The 19953-nt window shown below is 42.2% G+C and overlaps 1 protein-coding gene across 5 annotated transcripts in view; it reads left to right on the top strand.

The window, feature by feature from the left end:
* The first annotated feature begins 9277 nt into the window (after positions 1-9277).
* KBTBD12 (kelch repeat and BTB domain containing 12) overlaps positions 9278-19953 on the top strand; it is a 62709-nt gene continuing 52033 nt past the window's right edge. For all 5 annotated transcript variants that reach the window (XM_035106453.2, XM_060271410.1, XM_035106456.2 and 2 more), the window contains exons 1-3: positions 9278-9398; positions 14254-15406; positions 17346-17616. In XM_035106453.2, the coding sequence (XP_034962344.2) occupies positions 14328-15406; positions 17346-17616 (1350 nt within the window). In that variant the 5' untranslated portion in view covers positions 9278-9398; positions 14254-14327. The remainder of the gene's footprint in view (positions 9399-14253; positions 15407-17345; positions 17617-19953) is intronic.

A 19953-nucleotide genomic window follows, 5' to 3' on the forward strand; every position in this document is an offset into this window, starting at 1 on the left:
TTGGAAGCCGCCCAGAGTGGCTGGGGGAACCCGGCCAGATGGGCGGGGTATAAATAATAAATTATTATTATTCTTATATATTACACAAATGTGAGGAATCCATGAATGTCCATGAGATGCTTTGGATTCTAGCAAAGAAAGGTCTCTGGGTTATTATATTATATTATATTATATTATATTATATTATATTATATTAATTCCTAGAGAAGAAAACAACTTGTAGAGAAATAGGAGCTATTCTCGGATCCTATCATTAAATCAACACATATGAATGGCTACAGAGCAAATCTGTATTGGCTCTGAAGAGGCTGATGAGTGAACAGGCGCTCTAGTGCTTGACCTAGACAGAGCATCCTTAAAAAGCATCTGGCCTTGACAAAGTTTACTTGCACCTCATAAGTTAGGCTAGTTAACACTTTAAGAATCATGAGCATAGGCAGCATTTATCTATAGTTGGGTGGTCCTTGACCAAGGTGAATGTGACATTTATCTTAAACAGATGCTGGGTGGTCCTTGGGTACACCATACAGTGAATAAGCAAAGTCTTATCCTTAAGTAAGAAACACATGTAGCAGGGAATCTCTACCAGGGTGTGGTTGACCCTAAAGACAATAAAGCTAATGGTAAAGCTGTTACTGGGGGGTCTAATGACATGTCTACATGGCTATGTTCCACACTATGATTATGGCACTAAACCAGAAGCAAGGGGAACACATGGAAAGCATCTCCTCCAACGCAGACATAATTTCCATCCCCTGTGAAGTCAGAAAGTTGGTTGTGCAGATTGGGTGGCCAGGACTGATATCTAACCAATTCCTTTTTGCACTGTGACTGCCAGGAACAGAAGGGGAATAAGAGACAAAATATCGGCATCACTGTCAAAATACACTGCTGAAACATACAGTCAAGCCCTTTCCATGCCTCATGCCAGTATGCCATAATGGAACCCTTTGTTCCATTATCACCAAGCTCAAAACCATGGAGGGACCTGGTTTGAACAGAGATATCGGGTTCTTATCTCATTATACATGATAAGCGATCTTCAGCCATCTCCACCCTTGCTTTTTCATGCAAAACCATTTGCAGTCGTTTCCGGTCATCAACAGCTACCAGTCAGTCAATCACCCATTTCCACCACCCTTCTGAGTGATCCCCCCTCCCCATCCCCACCCCTCCCCACCCCTTCTCTACATAAGTGCCTGGAAACTTCCATTTCACTGTATCTGAAGAAGTGTGCATGCACACGAAAGCTCATACCAAAATAAAAACTTAGTTGGTCTTTAAGGTGCTACTGAAGGAATTTTTTTATTTTACTTCGATCCAGACCAACACGGCTACCTACCTGTAACCGGAACCCTTTGTGTGAGCATTAAAAAACAAACTATGCCCATAAGGCATTCTCACATCTTCCTAAATCTTTTCTTTTTTCTTTTTTTAGCATTGATATACTGTAATAAATAGATTTCCTCTTTTCCTTCCTGTTAAAGCTTTGCCAATGATCTCTCATATCTTCCCCACCCCAACATTATATTTTGTTGTACAGTATTAAATGACACCATCTGCTGGAAATGCTCCATCAAAATGAATGGGAGTGGCACGAGAAACAGCCTCTAACGGCCAGATTAGCTTGCACAATCCCCATTTAATTGCATAATCCCAATTCAGGACCACAATACTGCAAGCACTACCTGTCTCCATAAAAACAGCCTGGGCCCATCATCTAAGGCCCTTCTTTGTGTGCCTCCTCCGCGAGAGGTCTGGAGGGTGGAAACACAAGAATGGGCCTTTTCTTCAGTGGCTCCCCGCTTGTGAAATAAGCTCACCCGGGAGGCTCGCTAGGCACCTTCATTGCATATACTTAGGCATTTCTCTATGACCAAACCTTTGGCTGATTAACATTCTATGGTCTTTAAATGTCTTGTGGGGGGCAGGGGAGAGTTATTGGTTTGTGTTTGCTTTATTGTGTATTTTGTGTTCTCATTTTGTATTTTATGAGGGGAACTGCCCTGTGATTTTCAGATGAAGGTTGGTTAATAATAATAATAGGAGATTTTACTTTCTTGGGCTAATAATAGGAGAGATTTTACTTTCTTGGGCTCCTTGATCACTGCAGATGGTGACAGCAGTCACGAAATTAAAAGATGCCTGCTTCTTGGGAGAAAAGCAATGACAAACCTAGACAGCATCTTAAAAAGCAGAGACATCACCTTGCCGACAAAGGTCCGTATAGTTAAAGCTATGGTTTTCCCAGTAGTGATGTATGGAAGTGAGAGCTGGACCATAAAGAAGGCTGATCGCCGAAGAATTGATGCTTTTGAATTATGGTGCTGGAGGAGACTCTTGAGAGTCCCATGGACTGCAAGAAGATCAAACCTATCCATTCTTAAGGAAGTCAGCCCTGAGTGCTCCCTGGAAGGACAGATCGTGAAGCTGAGGCTCCAATACTTTGGCCACCTCATGAGAAGAGAAGAATCCTTGGAACAGACCCTGATGTTGGGAAAGATGGAGGGCACTAGGAGAAGGGGACGACAGAGGACGAGATGGTTGGACAGTGTTCTCAAAGCTACGAACATGAGTTTGACCAAACTGCGGGAGGCAGTGGAAGACAGGAGTGCCTGGCGTTCTATGGTCCATGGGGTCACGAAGAGTCGGACACGACTAAACGACTAAACAACAACAACAACAAATAATAATAGGAACTATGCAATGTTGAGCATGTGTTCTTATGTAGCTTCTACTCCTTTCAATGAGGGTTGTACAGGAGGTCTTCTTGGTGGGTTGTATTCAAAATAAACTTCTGAAGAATCTTTGATATTACATTCTAAATGTTGTAATATAAATAAATATGTTCATTTAAATATTTTTATTTATATAAAAAATATTTTAGAAGCCAGAACACTGGGGCAAGAAGATATACCATATTTGTCTGTGTATAAGACGATGCTTTTTTGCTTTTAAAAAAATTTAGGCAAAAATTGGGTGTCGTCTTATACACGGATCGTGAATGCAGGGGGGGGGACGTGTGATTAATGGCAGCAGCAAGCAGAAGATTGGCAGTGGCGATTGGGCGGGTGATTGGTGGCTGCGGCAAGGCCTGCTGGCGATTGGCTGTGGCTGCGGCAATTGGCAGGCGATTGGCAGCTGCGGCAAGTGGGTGGGTGGGCTGTTGGTGGAGAGGAGTGGGCAGAAAACTGGCTGCTCCGGCGAGGTGTGTGATTGGCAGTGGCTGTGGCAAGCGATTGGCAGTGGTGGGCAGGCAGGTGAGCGATTGGCGGAAGTGACCTTCCCCACCCCACACAAAGCTAAACAACTTAATTTCTTAATTTTGGGTTAAAAAAATAGGGGTTGTCTTCTACATGGGGGCGTCTTATACACAAAAAAATGTGGTAATATGCTTTGCATTTCCTCCTGCCCCCAACTGAATTTGCATGGGAATCCTGTACATGCCACTTTCAAAGGAATATAGGTGTGCTACAGAGCATTTCATAGGGAAGCAAGCCAAAGACTTGCTGTAGTTTTGAGCACTAGAGGGCAGAGCAATAATGGCTTCATTTGCCAAGGCCTTTGAACAACCTTTGCTGCTTAGAAACCTCCTCTGTCATGTGCCTTTTATTGTTTCCTTCCCCGTCAACGGGTTTTGACTCGCCTCTGATGTCACTGTCACGGTCCTCTCTGCCCCGCTGTCACAACTGCTGTGAGAGGGAGCAGCACCCGTTTCCTGGAGCAGAGGAGGACTTAAATGAAGTGCCTGGAGGGAGATCTTAATCTCCTCATTGTGGATACAGACAACATGTTCAACAGATCTGTTCTTTGATGACATTTCCCCAGTTGCCATGGTGGGAGCCCTGTGAATACAGGAGAGGCTGTCAATCATTTCATTAGCCACAGCGGTTTTTCAAAACATATTTCTGTTCATTTACATTTGTAACCCGGCCTGCACTACGTGGTCCCAGGACTGGCAAGAACATCTATCCATCTAATTCCATAAGCAGATAAAACAACACTGAATTTTGTGTATGTTTTTAGCCGAAAGGGCCCAGTATGGCAGGCCCACAAGAGTTTTGTTGAACATCCATGCTAGTTTCACAGAAAAAGCCAAGCCATTGTCTTCTTTCTGGCTGGGCTTTCTTTCCATCTTCCGGCAGCTAATCCTCCCCAGATAAACACCGGAAGATTGGAGGGGTGGGGGGAGCAGTGAGACAATGGTACAACTCCTTCTCTCCATCAAAGAGCTATTCCTGCTCTGTTAACTTGAGAAGGGGATGGTCCAGGTCCAGCTCCCAGCTCCCCACCCCCCCGCCCCCCGCCCCCGTTTCAGGCTGCCCCAGCCTTCCCTGCTGCTGAGATAGTTGTGGGAGGGAAACTTTGGGGGTTTTTAAGCCCCCCCCCCCCGCAGGAGAAGCTGCAATATGTCACCAGATTTTCATTCTACATTCTGAAGCCTATGGGCAATTTTGTGATTAAGCTAAAGAGTGCTGTGGAGCTGCTCCAGAGTAATGACCCCCCCCAGACAACCTGATCTGCTTGCACAAAGCTTATGTGGAGGTTGGGTTATTTTCCCTCGGCCATGGGGCCTACTCAGTGATTTTGCGATATCTAGCCTACCTTACAGGTTGACATGAAAATAAAATGCATACTTTTATGCAGAGCACCTTTTGAGCAAGGGTGAGGTGCAAATGGCAATGAATAAATAGAACATTTAGGCACAATATTGCATCAGCTACATGAGAGTATGCTGAAAATGCACCTCTTTACCTTGTCCATTGGCACCTATTTTGAGAGACCCAGCTGCCTGACTTCTCATTGAAAATTGTTCAAACCAATTTTTATACAGTATTGTGTTTCTACATTGTTGTAACTTGCCCTGGGCCATTATGGTGAAAGGCGGGTAGATAGCACATAAATAAATAAATAAATAAATAAATAAATATTTATTTATTTGGGGGGGGGTAGGAAAAGTGTAGTATAAAAAGGAGCAAAACCAATTATTATTCGCGATAGCAACACAGGAAATATAGCAACATAGGAAGCAGCCATATACTAAGTCAAATGTATCAAGCTCAGTATTGTCTAAGCTGACTGACAGTGTCTGTCCAAAGTTTGAGACAGGAAGTCTCTCTGAGCCACAACTTGAGACGCTGGGAACTGAATCTGGGAGCTTTGGCATGCAAAGCAGATACCCGACCACTTCCCCATACATGTATTTATTGCTTAGCTTGGGTGTAATTCCCCACCAGGGCTCCACACATACATCTTCTCTAATAATTCTTTCAAAGCATATCAGTATGGCACTGACTGCATGGCTCCCGAGCCCTTCATACACTAGGGCAGTAATACCCTGACTACGTGTCTCCTACACAAGACCCTGTGGCAGCCATATAGTGCATGAGAGTCGACAAGCTCCATGGGGCCGACCAAAAACGATAATTTTGTTGCATGCCGCAGTTACGCAATAATTCCAGTGTTTTATTTCTTATTTCTGATAATATTCCAATATAACATTTTGTCACATCAATTAGCATTACGCATTAAAATGCACCCATAATTTCTGTTTGTTCTAAAGATAGGTTAACAAACAAAATACATAAGCAGGACTAATGAACTACACTGTGCATTATCTGTGGTCTCCCAAAATGGAGCCTGGGAACTTGAAAATGGCAGTAGCTTTGTCAAGGGAGCAAGGGTCGTCATGCCACCAAGGAAGACTAAATCTCGAATTAAACCCCCTCGATTCCAGGGATAGCATACTGTTCACTTGTCCACAAAGGAAGCAGATTATCTTTGTAATATCAAATTCATATGGATAAATATAAATTCTCTCAAGTATTTATAGCCCTGCCTTTCAGAAAAGTGCCTTTTTAATGCTTCGTCTCCTTTTTTTATTACCGGTGATGATGTCAACATAACCTACTTTATAAGCCCCACATAACTAATATAACAAAAGAGAGAAAGAAAGAAAGAAACTGTAATTCTTTGCTGGATGGCACATTGCCGCATTTCAGCAGCCAAAGTGGACAGAATTGTGGAGGAAGGTTTATTATTGTGCAGCCTGGCTCTCTCACACTGCCTCCCCAATTGACAAAAGTACCATCCATCATGCTTTGCATTCCAATTTTTCTATGCGTTCTTTTCTAGCTCATCATAACATAATTATGTCCCTTCTGTTTCTCCCAGCCAGGAAGCGGGACTTTTCTTCTGCTAAGGCAACATCTGCATAATATAAAGATGACAAACCCTCAACAATGGTAGAAATGTGGCTGAAACCTCCCCATATTACATAGTTTATAAATGTAGAGAGGTGGCATAGCTGATTTCCAAAGCTGATTTCCAAAGCTATGCCACCTCTCTACATTTATAAACTATGTAATATGGGGAGGTTTCAGCCACATTTTTACCATTGTTGAGGGTTTGTCATCTTTATATTATGCAGATGTTGCCTTAGCAGAAGAAAAGTCCCGCTTCCTGGCTGGGAGAAACAGAAGGGACATAATTATGTGGGCCTGCAACTTCATTGGTTACTGTGGCGAACCTATTTAGGAAGAAGGTTGAGCAAGTAAGGGGTTAAGTTTTGGAACCTTAGAACCCTCAGGGGCAGGTGCTGGCAGGGTATTAAAAAAAACCTCCCCAGTGGCAGTTAGGGGAGTTGAGTTGCAGTTGGGGTTGGAGTTGGAGGTGGGGAATTGTGGAAGGGAGGTAGAGGTATCAGTGAGAGTCAGAGAGCTAGGTGGATTATTGGGTGGAAGGAACAGACAGGATAGCAGATTGAGGTGAAACTGGTGGCGTTGTTTAAGTAGACGTTTTAGAGGTATAGGCCGGTAATTAATTGAGCAGGTATAGGCCAGTATAGGTTAACAGTTATAAGATTATGTACGATCTTACGCTTTCAGTAACCACACGCTTCGGTACCAACAAATAAACCACACTTGTTATTTAAAACATATCCTGGTCTGTGTTATCTGAATAAAGTGCAAGTATCCAGCTGGCAGACTGAGGGAAACTGCAGCTGCGGATACAAAGTGTCATTGGTGCAGCATCAATCGATCGTGAAACATCCAGTGGTGCTGTACAGGTCCAGGCAGGACCATGACAGTTACCATTTGCAAATTTTATGCTACTACCTGCTTAAAAGGTAAAGGGACCCCTGACCGTTAGGTCCAGTTGCGGACGACTCTGGGGTTGCAATGCTCATCTCACTTTTCTGGCTGAGGGAGCCGGTGTACAGCATGATTAAGCAAATATATTGAGTAAAGTAAGAATGTAAGCACTTCTTTAAGTACCGGTGCTCTAAATTTCCCAGTCTTGGTTGTTTCTAGTTTCTAGCAAATAAATCTAGTTTCTAGCAAGAAAAAAGGTACTTACCTTTAATTTTTATTTATTTACTTTTAAAAAATACAGGTATTTTAAAAAATGAAATAAGACATATGAATTTGGCATGAGGAAAGACAAATCTGCAAATATTTCCCCTTTTCCTTTTCATTACCTCATTTTGTGTTTGCGTAAAAGGAAAACACACAGTGAACTAAAACAACTGAAGAGTTATTGAGAGTCTGTTAAGATAACAAGCCTTGTTAGAATGGTAAATATTATGAGAATTGCTTATCCTTTTAAAGAAAAAGTGTAAGTACCTCATTCTATATTATGTTTTAAATTGCTAGTTAAAAATAGGTCAAAAATCATTTTCAGTGGCACAACAAAAGTGATCCGGATGGTGTAAATTAAAACCTCTTCATGCATTTGGTTCCTTAATCTCATTGGGTGTCTTCTTGATCTGTACCTCTGAGAACCAAGGGAGAAAAATTAAATTTCATGTCTGCATAGCTAATTCCACAAGTCTAAAGAACTTTTCAGTTTTCCTTCTTACTCAGAGCTGATCTTTAAAGCTTAATCTTCAGTTAAGAACAGCTCTTTAATCTTCAGTCATAAATTGATCCCCATGCCAACAATTTCTTATTCTCAAGACACCCCACACACCGCGGTCAGTACAAAGTTACATAAGCAAAGCAAGTAAAAGGGAAGCTGCCATTGTCTTTTGAACCTTTACTAAGGCTCCTCACTGAAGTTAGTTACAACAGGTTTATTAAACAAAGCTTTATGCAGCTCCCTGGCAAAGTTCTTAATGTTATAGCACAGTTTCTCCTACACACCATACATTCAAAAACATTTAAAGCACACAAACACACCGCAAGAATGCTGGGAATTGTAGTTTATGCCTCACTGAGCTACAATTCCCATCCCCCTTAACAAACTGCAATTCCCAGGATTCTTGGGGGTTGCACACTTTAAACGTGCAGCGTCAACGGAATATGCAGAACTGGCAAAATTAACAGATAAATTACATGAAAAGGATAACAAAGACTTTAAAAGAGACTGGGAACCATTTACAACATATAGGATGAGGCAACATAAAGAACTGGACTCATTGGCAGGGTTTGAACAAACAAACACAATTGTATTTAACAAAAAATAAGACTTTGTGTATTGGGGAAATTTTGGGAAACAACACGCAGGGTGAGAAATATGGAAATAAAACAAAATGGGAATATGAGGGAAGTCCAGGGGAAGAGGGGGCGGGGAAATATGGAAAATTGTTAGAGAAATATTGTTAGAGGATGTAACATGGAAAAACCAATAAAAATATTTTTTTAAAAAAACATGCAGCGACTACGCACAGCCTTTGTGTATGGACTGGTTTCTATATCTTGCTAAATCAAACCATAGCTTTGTGTGAATGTGTGAATGTTCCTTTGCTCCTCCCCAGTTATTTTTGTTGCTGTGCCTTAATGACAGCTCATGGTTAGCCTAAACCATGGGTCTGGATTTGGACAATACGCTAGACCAGACATTGGTGTAGCTCCTCTCTGGGGGCTCTCTGCATGTTCACGCTAAGCCATGCTTTGACATGCAAACTAGGCCAATGTGGAGAGAGTGGGGCAGGAGCTCAAACAGAGGATTGTCCTCTGTAAAGTTGAGCACATGGCCACCGTAGTCCTTCCCCACCAGTACAGCAAAAGCAAGGCTGACTTGCCCCAGTTATTAAAGTCCAGATCCAAGCCCCAGTTCTCTTAAAACTAGTTCACCATTTTATTTTTATAGCTACATGTCGATTTATACAGGAGAAGCACAAATGCCAGGTGGTGAGTTGTCTCACCAAGTCCCAATGTGCCCCCACGATGTAACATTAATACAGATCTCTCAAAGTGCCAAGTCAAATAATACTGAGCCAAGCCTATTTATATCTTCTGGCTTTCATTCCATTCACATGTGACTCTGGTATATGCACCAGGCAAAAGGAGGATTGCTTTCCCTCCTCTCCGTCTGTACCTCTCTACTCCTCCCTCCCATCCTGGTCCCCCAAAGAAGGAAAGACCCAGAAGTAACAGAAATGCCGAGAGAAAAAGGTAAATATGCCTCTTTTGGCATTGGATACAAATGCGGGGGCAAGGCTGAGCTTTAGGTGGCAGGGAAGTGATGTTTGTGATGGGAATACGGGCCTAAACTAGGCCTTGAGAAACAAAAATAAAAAATTAACTGCATTCTACAGAGATGAGGGTGCCAGCATATGGGAACATTTTGAATCTACGTAGCATGGCAGACAATGGCAGTCATTCAAGAAGGTTTCTTTGCAGTACTTCAATATGAAGCCATATTGTACATCAAATGTGTGATAAATTATACAGAACTGCCAATGAGATTGCATGAGACTGCCTGAAACGGAAGTCAAGATTAGAATATTTGTGTCTGAATGAGACTGAAGGAGCGTTAAACTACAGTATTATGTTCCAGGGCTACAGACATCAAACAAGGCAACTACAAAAAAACAAGAAACTGAAATCAAAACCAATTTCTAGAGATGCTTTCACAGAAAACATTTGCAGTAGATTTAACAGCTACAGCCATGGAGTTACAAACTCATATTGAGTATATTATTGTGCCCTGTGAGATCACAATACGTACACACTTAGATGCATAATTGCTCTATTGCTGATATGGGAGTTCTAATTTTTGGGTGTAGAATACCTGAGTCTGACAGAATTGCTTAAGGTTACATATATTGGTCAAACACTGCCAGCGAGAAGGGAATGCAAAGTAAGGCGGCATACACACCATGCACATTACTTCAATGTGTACACATTTAATACATGTTACCTTCAAAATCCTGGGGACTGTAGTTTATTAAGGGTATTGCAGCTCTGTGAACCACAGTTCTCTGGATTATTTTTTTGGGGGGGGGGAATAAAATGCTTTAAATCTATTGTGTGTGCACAGCCAAGTAAATAAGAGTTTTCATACCATTGGAGGAAATTAAGAGGCTGCAAAACTGCTCCTTCACAGGAGCCAGTGACAAAAGTTGTGTAGTGTCAGTGTTGATTCACTGTACGTTGTATGATGGAACATACATTTGCCACATACGACTTTATGAGTCCCTTAGCTAACAGGGACACTGGAAATGTCAGGTGTCTTTATGCTGTGAATCAACTTGTTATTTATACTGTATCAGAGATGACCAGAATGTCTTGTTGTAGCATGGGGTAGTCTGGGTGTCATCTTTCTATCTCCTCCAAACCTGTGGTTTTATATCTGCGGATGAGAGAGGACCTGCTGAAGCGGTCAAAATAGTCTCCTCTTAATGGCCCTAGCCAAGACTATTAAGGACCACTGTGCAGAACTAGAGTCCAGATGACTCATCGCCACAGAAACTACTGGTTAGTGATGCTTCTAAAAGGAGGGTGTGAGGAGGACAACAGACTAGGAACTAGTCTTGTCTGGAGCAAAGATCACAGAGCCAGACTTCCTCTTTACACTGAATCCAAAGCTATGGCTTTGCTAACCCACAGGCTAAGAGGCCTTAACTTGGAGGGGGGAGGTATAGGTACTGTGTACCCCTGAGTACCCCCAGAAAAAAGCACTGAATTCAATGGGACCCACTCACAAGTAATAATACAGATATAATACAGGTAGCTTGCAACTTATATTTGCATTTAACACATGTGCATTCAGTTTTTGTGCTTAGCAAGAAAAGGGGGGGAAATTAAAGAGGGCAGAAGGAAACAGAAATGGGGCAGGCATCTGGGGAAGAAAATACTTTGGCAATCCAAGTCCCAGTTCTCTTAAAAGTGGTTTACCATTTTATTTTATTGACTATATTGGTTTACCATTTTATTGTTTTGACTATACTGTACATGATTTTGGCTTTACACACTATCCCCAGAATGTCACCCCCGCATAAGTTGAGAGTCACCTGTATTGCAGCCTTAATGCTCTATTTCTGCACAATGTTTTGGGGTATTTCCTAACAGTAGTCCTGGAGAGCAGATGTACAGAGTGTTGCCAAAGCACAACTGCTAGAGGTTTTGTTAAAGAATGGGGAAGCATGCTGTGTTAACTACCCTAATAATTACTAAATTTAAAACAGATTTACTAGAAGGAAAACGAAATTACCGTAACATTGTCAGGACACAAAGGGTAACCAATGAAAGTAATAAAAAGGGAGAATGCAGCCTTCTTTCTTTCTTTTCTTTAAATGTGGTATTTCAAGTGTTTGTATTATACACAGTAAAGCAAGGTTTTTTAAGTCTTTCAAGCCTTAGCAATTAGCATATTAGGGAAATGATGGTGTTACAATGGAGCAGGGAGTTAAAAGTGAAAGCCATACCATATTATATTTTACTGTTCATTATTGTATTGTGCTATTCATTAGACACAGAGAAGGATTTCTATATTTCATTCAGGTACCAAACTGCATCAGTACATAAAAAAACTATCCCTGTATCAATTTTAAAAAAAATCTGGAGCAAATTTAGTGCAAACCCAGTTGTTGTGTATTGATTCAAAGGATTTTATATATCTGTACAGTATTACTATTGTCTGTATTTGCATTAGGGTAAAGTAACTGCCTTTTTGTTCCAGAAGTTACAGTTACTATTGGTATTACTATTGGGAACTGTTACTTTCTCCCCCTCATAGTTCACAGCACCATTAACAAACTAAAGTTCCCATGATTCTTTGAGGGAGACCATGTGCTTTAACCCCTGGGACGCGGGTGGCGCTGTGGTCTAAACCACAGAGCCTAGGGATTGCCAATTGGAAGGTCAGCGGTTCGAATCCCCGCGCTGGGGTGCGTTCCCATTGTTCGGTCCCTGCTCCTGCCCACCTAGCAGTTCGAAAGCACGTCAAAGTGCAAGTAGATAAATAGGTACTGCTCCGGCAGGAAGGTAAATGGTGTTTCCATGTGCTGCTCTGGTTCGCCAGAAGCGGCGTAGTCATGCTGGCCACATGACCTGGAAGCTGTCTGCAGACAAACGCTGGCTCCCTCGGCCTATAGAGCGCCACAACCCCAGAGTCGTCCACGACTGGAGCTAACGGTCAGGGGTCCCTTTACCTTTACCTTTATGTGCTTTAAAGGGGTTTGATTGCAAGATGAGAATTCAGAGGAAAGAGGGCAAGCTGTTTTCTACAGGTCCCATTCCTAGCTTTCTTTCTCAGTTCCTTTTTCCAGCATGTTCTTTTGCCGATATGGGGCTAGCATGGTTCTTCCTGGTTCTTCCCAAAATGCTTTCTATCTTATGTAACCAAGATCAAAAAGAGAGAGAAATCTAATTACATGAGAATATAGAAATCACACACCTGGAAGAAGCATGCTATCCTCTTATGGCTTCAGCAACCATATGCACACACACCCACTGTTCAATTGAACAGGGTGTGCCATCTCCTCTCGGCAAGTTAACCAAGAACATTTTGGGATGCATGTATGAAAAAGTGACAACTGCGCTGTTCTCATTATGTGAGAGAATTAGGTTTTGCTCAGGACCGTGATCTTACATCTTTGCTAGCATTTTGTCTCCCATGGCAACCTTCATGTCCAAAATAGTATGGTTTATAGGTCCCCAATCCAGCCTCATAATTCTCTCCTCCTTATTAGATGTGCTGTTATATTACTCCATAACAATCAGATGATAAAGAAAAAATTGTTCTTTCCTGTCTTCCCTTCTCTTCATTCCCCCCATGAGCTGTTGAATTCTCAGCTCTACCTAGGAAGCTCCCTCAATCCAGGATGTCTAATGCAAAATATTATCAAAATGTTACTTCAGTGGGAGTCTTATTTTCATGTATTAATAGCTCTTTGCCAATTTGTCTCCAGGAACTGTTCTTTGAACAAAATCTAGCTACCCTCCTCTTTCATTATTGAAGAAGAGAGCTAAACTAGAGCAAGGCACTTTCTTTTGGGAAGCTGTGTTCCTCCAGAATGTGCTGAATTTCCATCAGACCCAGCAAACATCAGTATCCTTAATACAGTAACAATAACAATTAAATGTATGTCCTAACCTTCCACCCAAAGGTGTGCAGGGCAGCAAACACCAAAGTGATAAAAATATTCAAAATAAAATCTCATTTAATTAACAAAAACAAAAACATCTAAAGGCATTTTTAAACATTAAGAAATCTAAAAACATGGTACAATTAATGCTCAGTGATTACAGTACTGTATTGGAGTTGCAGGACATATTCTCCACCCCAGCCCAATACAAGGATTTGGACTTGTGAGTATAGAAGCACTTAGCCATTAGATTATAGGGAAGAGCTTGTGCATTGTTTCCCATAGGCTGCAAATCAAAACACTTCCATTAGCTGAGTTTTCGCCCACAACAATTTATATTGGACACTGGATGTCAGAGTAAAGTTGCAGCATCAGTTAATGCTCAGTCAAGGTTTCTGCACCAATGTTTCTTTGCCGGAATCTGCAATGGATTCGGAAACTAAATAGGATAAAGAATTTGTTTTTAAGCAGGCGTAGATGTATGAATTAGTAAATGGTTTACAAAAATGCATGGGTTTTGATGGATGGAGACTGCAGAATTTATCCATTAGAATCCAGATTTATATACTGGGTCTCAACATTCTCATGAATTCTTAACATTCGCACTGTGAATATTCTGCATATTTGTTCAAATATTGCTATAGTAATGCATTATTCAGGATCTTGTCACTGACAACGGACATAAATTCAATCAGCTCCTGGTGCAAATTGTTCAATCCTCAAAATCTGGAGCGGAGAAACACTGGGTTTTTGTTGTTGTTCAACTAGAAATTGAAAATCCTAAATTTGCACACACACACAAAATGTATATATTACAAATTTATAATCCATCTTCTCAAAATATTTACTGCCTTTAGGCTGTAACAGTAAAACTTTATTGTCAGACAATTTGAAGATTTGTTCACATAAGAAAATTACATGTTTCTCCTCCCCTCCAGGAGCATCATATTGAAGGAACTTCACATCTTTCAAACCTCAAGCAAGTACAAGAGAAGATCTTAACAACACACAAATGTTTAGCATGGATTACAAGTCCGAGGGTAAAAGGAAGCAGCGGCATAGCTTGAATTTACTGGATCAAATAAAAAGTATGAAAGATTTATCGGAAATGATCGATATGGTTTTGGTGGCTGAAGGTGAAAAGTTCCCTTGCCACAAACTGATGCTGTCTGCTTTCAGCCCCTACTTCAAAGCAATGTTTACCTGCGGCCTGGTTGAATGCACACAGAAAGAAGTGGTGCTGCAGGACATGTCAGCAGAGAGTGTGTCCATACTTCTCCAGTACATGTACACGGCTGAGCTGCACCTCACTAATTCCAACGTACAGGGTGTGGCCACCACTGCATTTTTCATGCAGATGGATGACGTTTCCAGCATGTGCCAGGCATACATGATGGAGCACATGGATGCTTCCAACTGCGTGGGAATCCATTACTTTGCCAAGCACATTGGGGCCGAAGAGCTGTCCGATCAAGCCAGGAGGTATTTGTACCTGCACTTTGCAGAGGTGAGCCTGCATGAAGAAATATTGGAGGTTGAAATGCAGCAGCTGCTAAATCTGATAAGATCAGATGATCTGAATGTGTCCAGGGAAGAGAGCATCTTGGATTTAGTCCTCAGGTGGGTTAACCACAGCAGGAAATTGCGAGCAGATCACCTCTCTGAGCTACTGAAGCAAGTCAGGCTAGTGCTTGTAAGCCCTTCATTCCTAGTCGAAGCTCGGAAAAGAAACACGGTGCTTCTCAGTAATACACTGTGTAGTGAGATGATTGAGAGAGCATTGGAAACTATCAAGAAAACCAACCAACCTTCTCTCACCCTTCGCTATGGCATGGAGACCACCACCCTCCTGCTTTGCATTGGCAATAACTCGCAGGGCATCAGATCAAGACACGGTAACTACGGCGATGCCAGTTTCTGTTATGCTCCCGTGACACAAAAGACGTACTTCATTTCCTCTCCGAAATATGGAGAAGGCTTGGGATGCGTATGCACCGGTGTGGTTACCGAGAATAATGATATCATTGTGGCCGGGGAGGCAAGCGCTGCCAAAATGTCTAGGCAAAAGACCAAGAAAATTGAAATTTATAGGTTTGTATCCTCTGACATGAAGAAACTAAATACAACTAGCACCCCATCATAAACTTCAAATTACCATGTGTGCATAGAAGATAAGGTTTAAGGGCTACAACACTCACCCCAATGCCTGCTTAATGCTGTGTGGCCTAAACCTCATCCTCTGACATTCTGATATTCTGCCTAACTTCAGAGGTTGGCAAACTAACAGCCTCTTTCTTGGGCTTTAACTTCAGATCCATTATTTCATAACAGTGCTGATTAAAAAGATCCCATATGTAACTGAGTTTATGAAAGATTTCGGACAATTATAATTCTTCATCTGACTTATACTGGTGGCATCTGAGAAGTTTTATTTTATTTAATTCACCAATACCAGTTTATTTATTATACTACCATAAACTATCTGCTTTGGGTGGCTATGTTGTTGCCAAGACACAGGCTTCTACAGGGTTCCCCTTGATTCCATATTTAGTACACTATGTACAATATAAATACAAATTGCTCAAGTGGAATTTCTACAGGCTGTGGACTAAATCTTTTATTTTGTACCCCATTCATTGATAACAATGGCTAGAGTGCCCTCTATGTGCCACAAATAATTCCATAGGCTACTAGTTATTGTTTTTTCCTCCTCCTTTTGCAATGGTTTAGTCCCTGTTGAATCACAAGCAAGTTTAGTGCTCTTATTCTTGTCTACTCAATAGTATCATTACTACTGAAAGTCTTCACGATGTTTTAAGAGAAACTGAGGTTGGATATAAATCCCAACAAAATCAAGAGGAATTATTTTGAAGTAATCTTGGTTAGGACTGAGCTGTAAGGCTAGGTATACACACTGCTCATTCTGTTTTCTACCTCTTAAAAAAACACCAGGATAGAAGACAGAAGAATTTTCCTGACAGAAAATTATCCTTCCCGCTGATATTGCTACACCCTCCTATTAGTCAGTATGTTCTCCACTGGCCTTCCCTACTCAGGTGGCCTCCAGACGTTGTGGGAGGGAGTTCTGCAGAATAGCTGCTGCCTTGCTAAGAGCTTATTCCGACATTGGGCAGAACGGGTGACCTGTCTTATCAGATATGGACCTCCTGATAAGAGGGGGTATGTAGTAGGATGCCCTCTCAGACAGAGTGCAATGATCAGGTTGGTATATAAAGGATGAGACACTTTTAGGCATCCTGGTTCCCCTGCAATAGGGCTCTGTGTTCCAGTACCAGCGCCTCAAACTTGAGAGCCACAGATTCACACACACACACACAAACACACACACTGCTGTATAAACCTAGCACAAACATGTGGCATATATATTGCAATCATTTTAGGGTAGAGGTTTGCCAAGGTATGAAGTTGTTTTGGCACATTTTGGCTGCAATCCTATTCCCACATACTTGGGAAAGACACATTGAGCCCAATAGTACTTCCTTCTGAGCATACATCATTAAATTTCTATCTTGCCATTCTTCCCAAATGTACATGTTTAAAATTGCATTGCTTGTCATTGTTGGAAAATATAGGTAAAGGGACCCCTGACCATTAGGTCCAGTCATGACCAACTCTGGGGTTGCGGCGTTCATCTCGCGTTATTGGCCGAGGGAGCCGGCGTACAGCTTCCAGGTCATGTGGCCAGCATGACTAAGCCACTTCTGGCGAACCAGAGCAGCACACAGAAATGCCGTTTACCTTCCCGCTGTACTTGCACTTTGACGTGCTTTAGAACTGCTAGGTTGGCAGGAGCTAGGACTGAGCAACGGGAGCTCACCCTGTCACGGTGATTCAAACCGCCGACCTTCTGATCGGCATTCCCTGGCTCAGTGGTTAACCCACAGCGCCACTCGCGTCCCATTGGAAAATATAAATGACACATAAAGAGAGGGATTAGGTATAAATGTTTCTGAATCCACCTGTTGCCCTGACAATTCTAATATTAGCTGCTGCTGCTTCTTTTTTACAGGTACAACAGTCGGGGGAATCACTCTTGGCAAAGTCTGTGTACTGCAGAGTTTCGTGAGCTCTATGCTCTAGGCACCATCCATAATGACCTATATATCACAGGAGGTCAGATGAAACTGAAAAACCAATACCATATCACAAACTGTGTGGGGAAGTACTCAATGGAGCAAGAAAACTGGAGGGCCTTGGCTCCCCTCCCAGTGCCTTTGGCCTGCCATGCTGCAGTAACCGTGAAAAACAGGCTGTACGTCATGGGAGGTTGGACACCGCAGGTGAGGAATATCACAGAGCCTTTTAGCATTTATGGTGTACTCTTCCACCCAGACTGCCTGTGCTTGTTATGGAGGCCTGTACATATTCCCTGTGCCTCCACTCCTCTAAGAACATGTACACACTCTTGTTTACTTCATCCAGTGTGCTCTCACTGCTGGTTTGAGAAGCGGTACGCATATATCATTAGCCACAATTCATATGTGTTCTGTATCTGTCTTGACATTTCTTATGAAATACAGTGGTGCCTCACTAGACAAATTTAATTCGTTCTGTGAGTCAATCCGTTTTGCGAAAAAATTGTCTAGCGAATCCCATAGGAATGCATTGAATATTTTTTTTAAAAAATTGCCCATAGGAACGCATTAATTGAATTTCAATGCATTCCTATGGGAAACCGCGATTTGCTAGACGAATTTTTCGTAAGACGAATTTGTCTAGCGAGGCAACCTCCGCTCGAAAAATCTCTTTGTTAAGCGAAAAATCCGTCTTACAGGGCATTCGTCTAGCGAGGCACCACTGTACTGCATTTTGATGCATTTTTCTCCAAACCAGCATCAATTTGAGTTGGAAAAAAGAATGACCTAACTGCATTTTAAGCCAGTAATGCACACACAGCCTTATTCTCCACAGACACTTTTCACCTGGGTGCTGCTTTGACTCCGCCCCCCACCACCCCACTCTCCTGCTGTCAATCATCTTTCCTGCTCACTGGCTTCATAAGATGGTTATGCATTGTGGCAGAATAACCTTTCCCAGCTTGCAATCCTACGTGTACTTATTAGCCTAATTTCCTCCACGAGGTTAAGGAACAGTGATTCTTACTGCTCTTTCAACTGTAGCACCCAAGTGTAGAAATGAATTAGGCATTTCCTTGTTTGAGACACACAATCCAAACAGTGCCCATTCCCCGCAGTAAAAATGCAATGCGCATGATGTCATTCAGAACTTGCTGTTCCTGAAACAGAACCTCAAAGTCTGCCACTTGTGGGTGGGCTATCTCACTCTGGCTACTAAGCAAGGCTGGCCCAAGAACCAGATGGGTAAGACAAGGGGAGCGGGATACACAAGGGGTGGAGGGTGAGCTGTGTCTGGGAAGAGCAAGGAGATCTGGAATATCACTCTAGTCAGGATGATGGAGGGAGGGAAATTGGAACCTGAAACTGAGCAAGGCTGTTTCAGGCAACTGCCGTGAGCCAAGGAGCAGGGTGCAGAGGGAAGGAAAGTGGACAGGCTTATCACATGCATGGGATCTGACTGGGAGAATGCAAAGGCGGCTTTTGTCAGTTGGCTGCTTGAAGGTGCACCAAACAGCTTACAAGAGGCTTTTGAGAGTGGAGAGAGGATGTGGTAAACCCTCTGTGCTTTTAAAGAAACGTCTGGCTGAGCAACACTGAGAAACAGGAAGAAGACCTACATGGGTCCATATGCAGCAGGACTCTTCTCATGAGTTCACATGTGAGCCCAGGGTCTTCTTAATGCTGACCTTGCATGCTACAAGAGGCTAATTGCAATTCAATGACTAACTTTTATCTCAGCAAATTGCTGATGATTCATTTATTCAGCTTGTTCAGCTAACCTTTTAAAGTAGTAGATTAGTTGGTTTCCCATGGAGGATATTTGACAGATATATTGGAAATCCGAAAGCACGGAATGTGGGAAAACATATGAAAACATACTTGCCTATATTGTTTGTTCCAATGCTGCAGGCCCACATCCATGCCATATATTTAAAGTACCCTTATACCACCTGAACAGGCTTGGCTTCCCCACCACCACAGAATCCTGGGAACTGGAGTTTAAGTGCACTGGTAATTGTAGCTCTGTGATGGGTATAGGTACTGAAGTTGCCAGGATGGGGGAAATAATGATTGCTAACGTGGTCTAATATGCTTTAAATATACAGCGTGGATGTAACCCCAGTAAGACTACAGGCATGCATTTCATGTGCACAAATATTCATGTCCCGTCCTGTTCTGTTCAATGTAACTTTTATTGTTTCAGCTGTTAGCTGTGAAAATCATGGGAATGATGTTTAGGTGCTATATTTACCTTACAATACTCTGATATTAACTTATAATTGATAAAGTGTCTAAAATTTACCAAGTCCTGTACCAAGATTAAAAAGAAAACAAGACAGCCGTTGCCCTGTGGCTTACAATCTAAAAGGCACGACACAAAAGGAAAAAGGAATGGGGAGGGAAGATGAAAGCAATCAAATTCAAGTAGCTGTTCTAAAAGTTACGAAAGCTCAGTAGTGTCATTTGATCTGAGGAGGCAGGCCTCCCTACCTTTAAGCACACATACATAAACAACCCAGCAGCCCTATGATGCAATAT

This window comes from Zootoca vivipara, chromosome 2 (genome assembly GCF_963506605.1).
Source record: "Zootoca vivipara chromosome 2, rZooViv1.1, whole genome shotgun sequence".
Classification (NCBI taxonomy): Eukaryota; Metazoa; Chordata; class Lepidosauria; order Squamata; family Lacertidae; genus Zootoca; species Zootoca vivipara.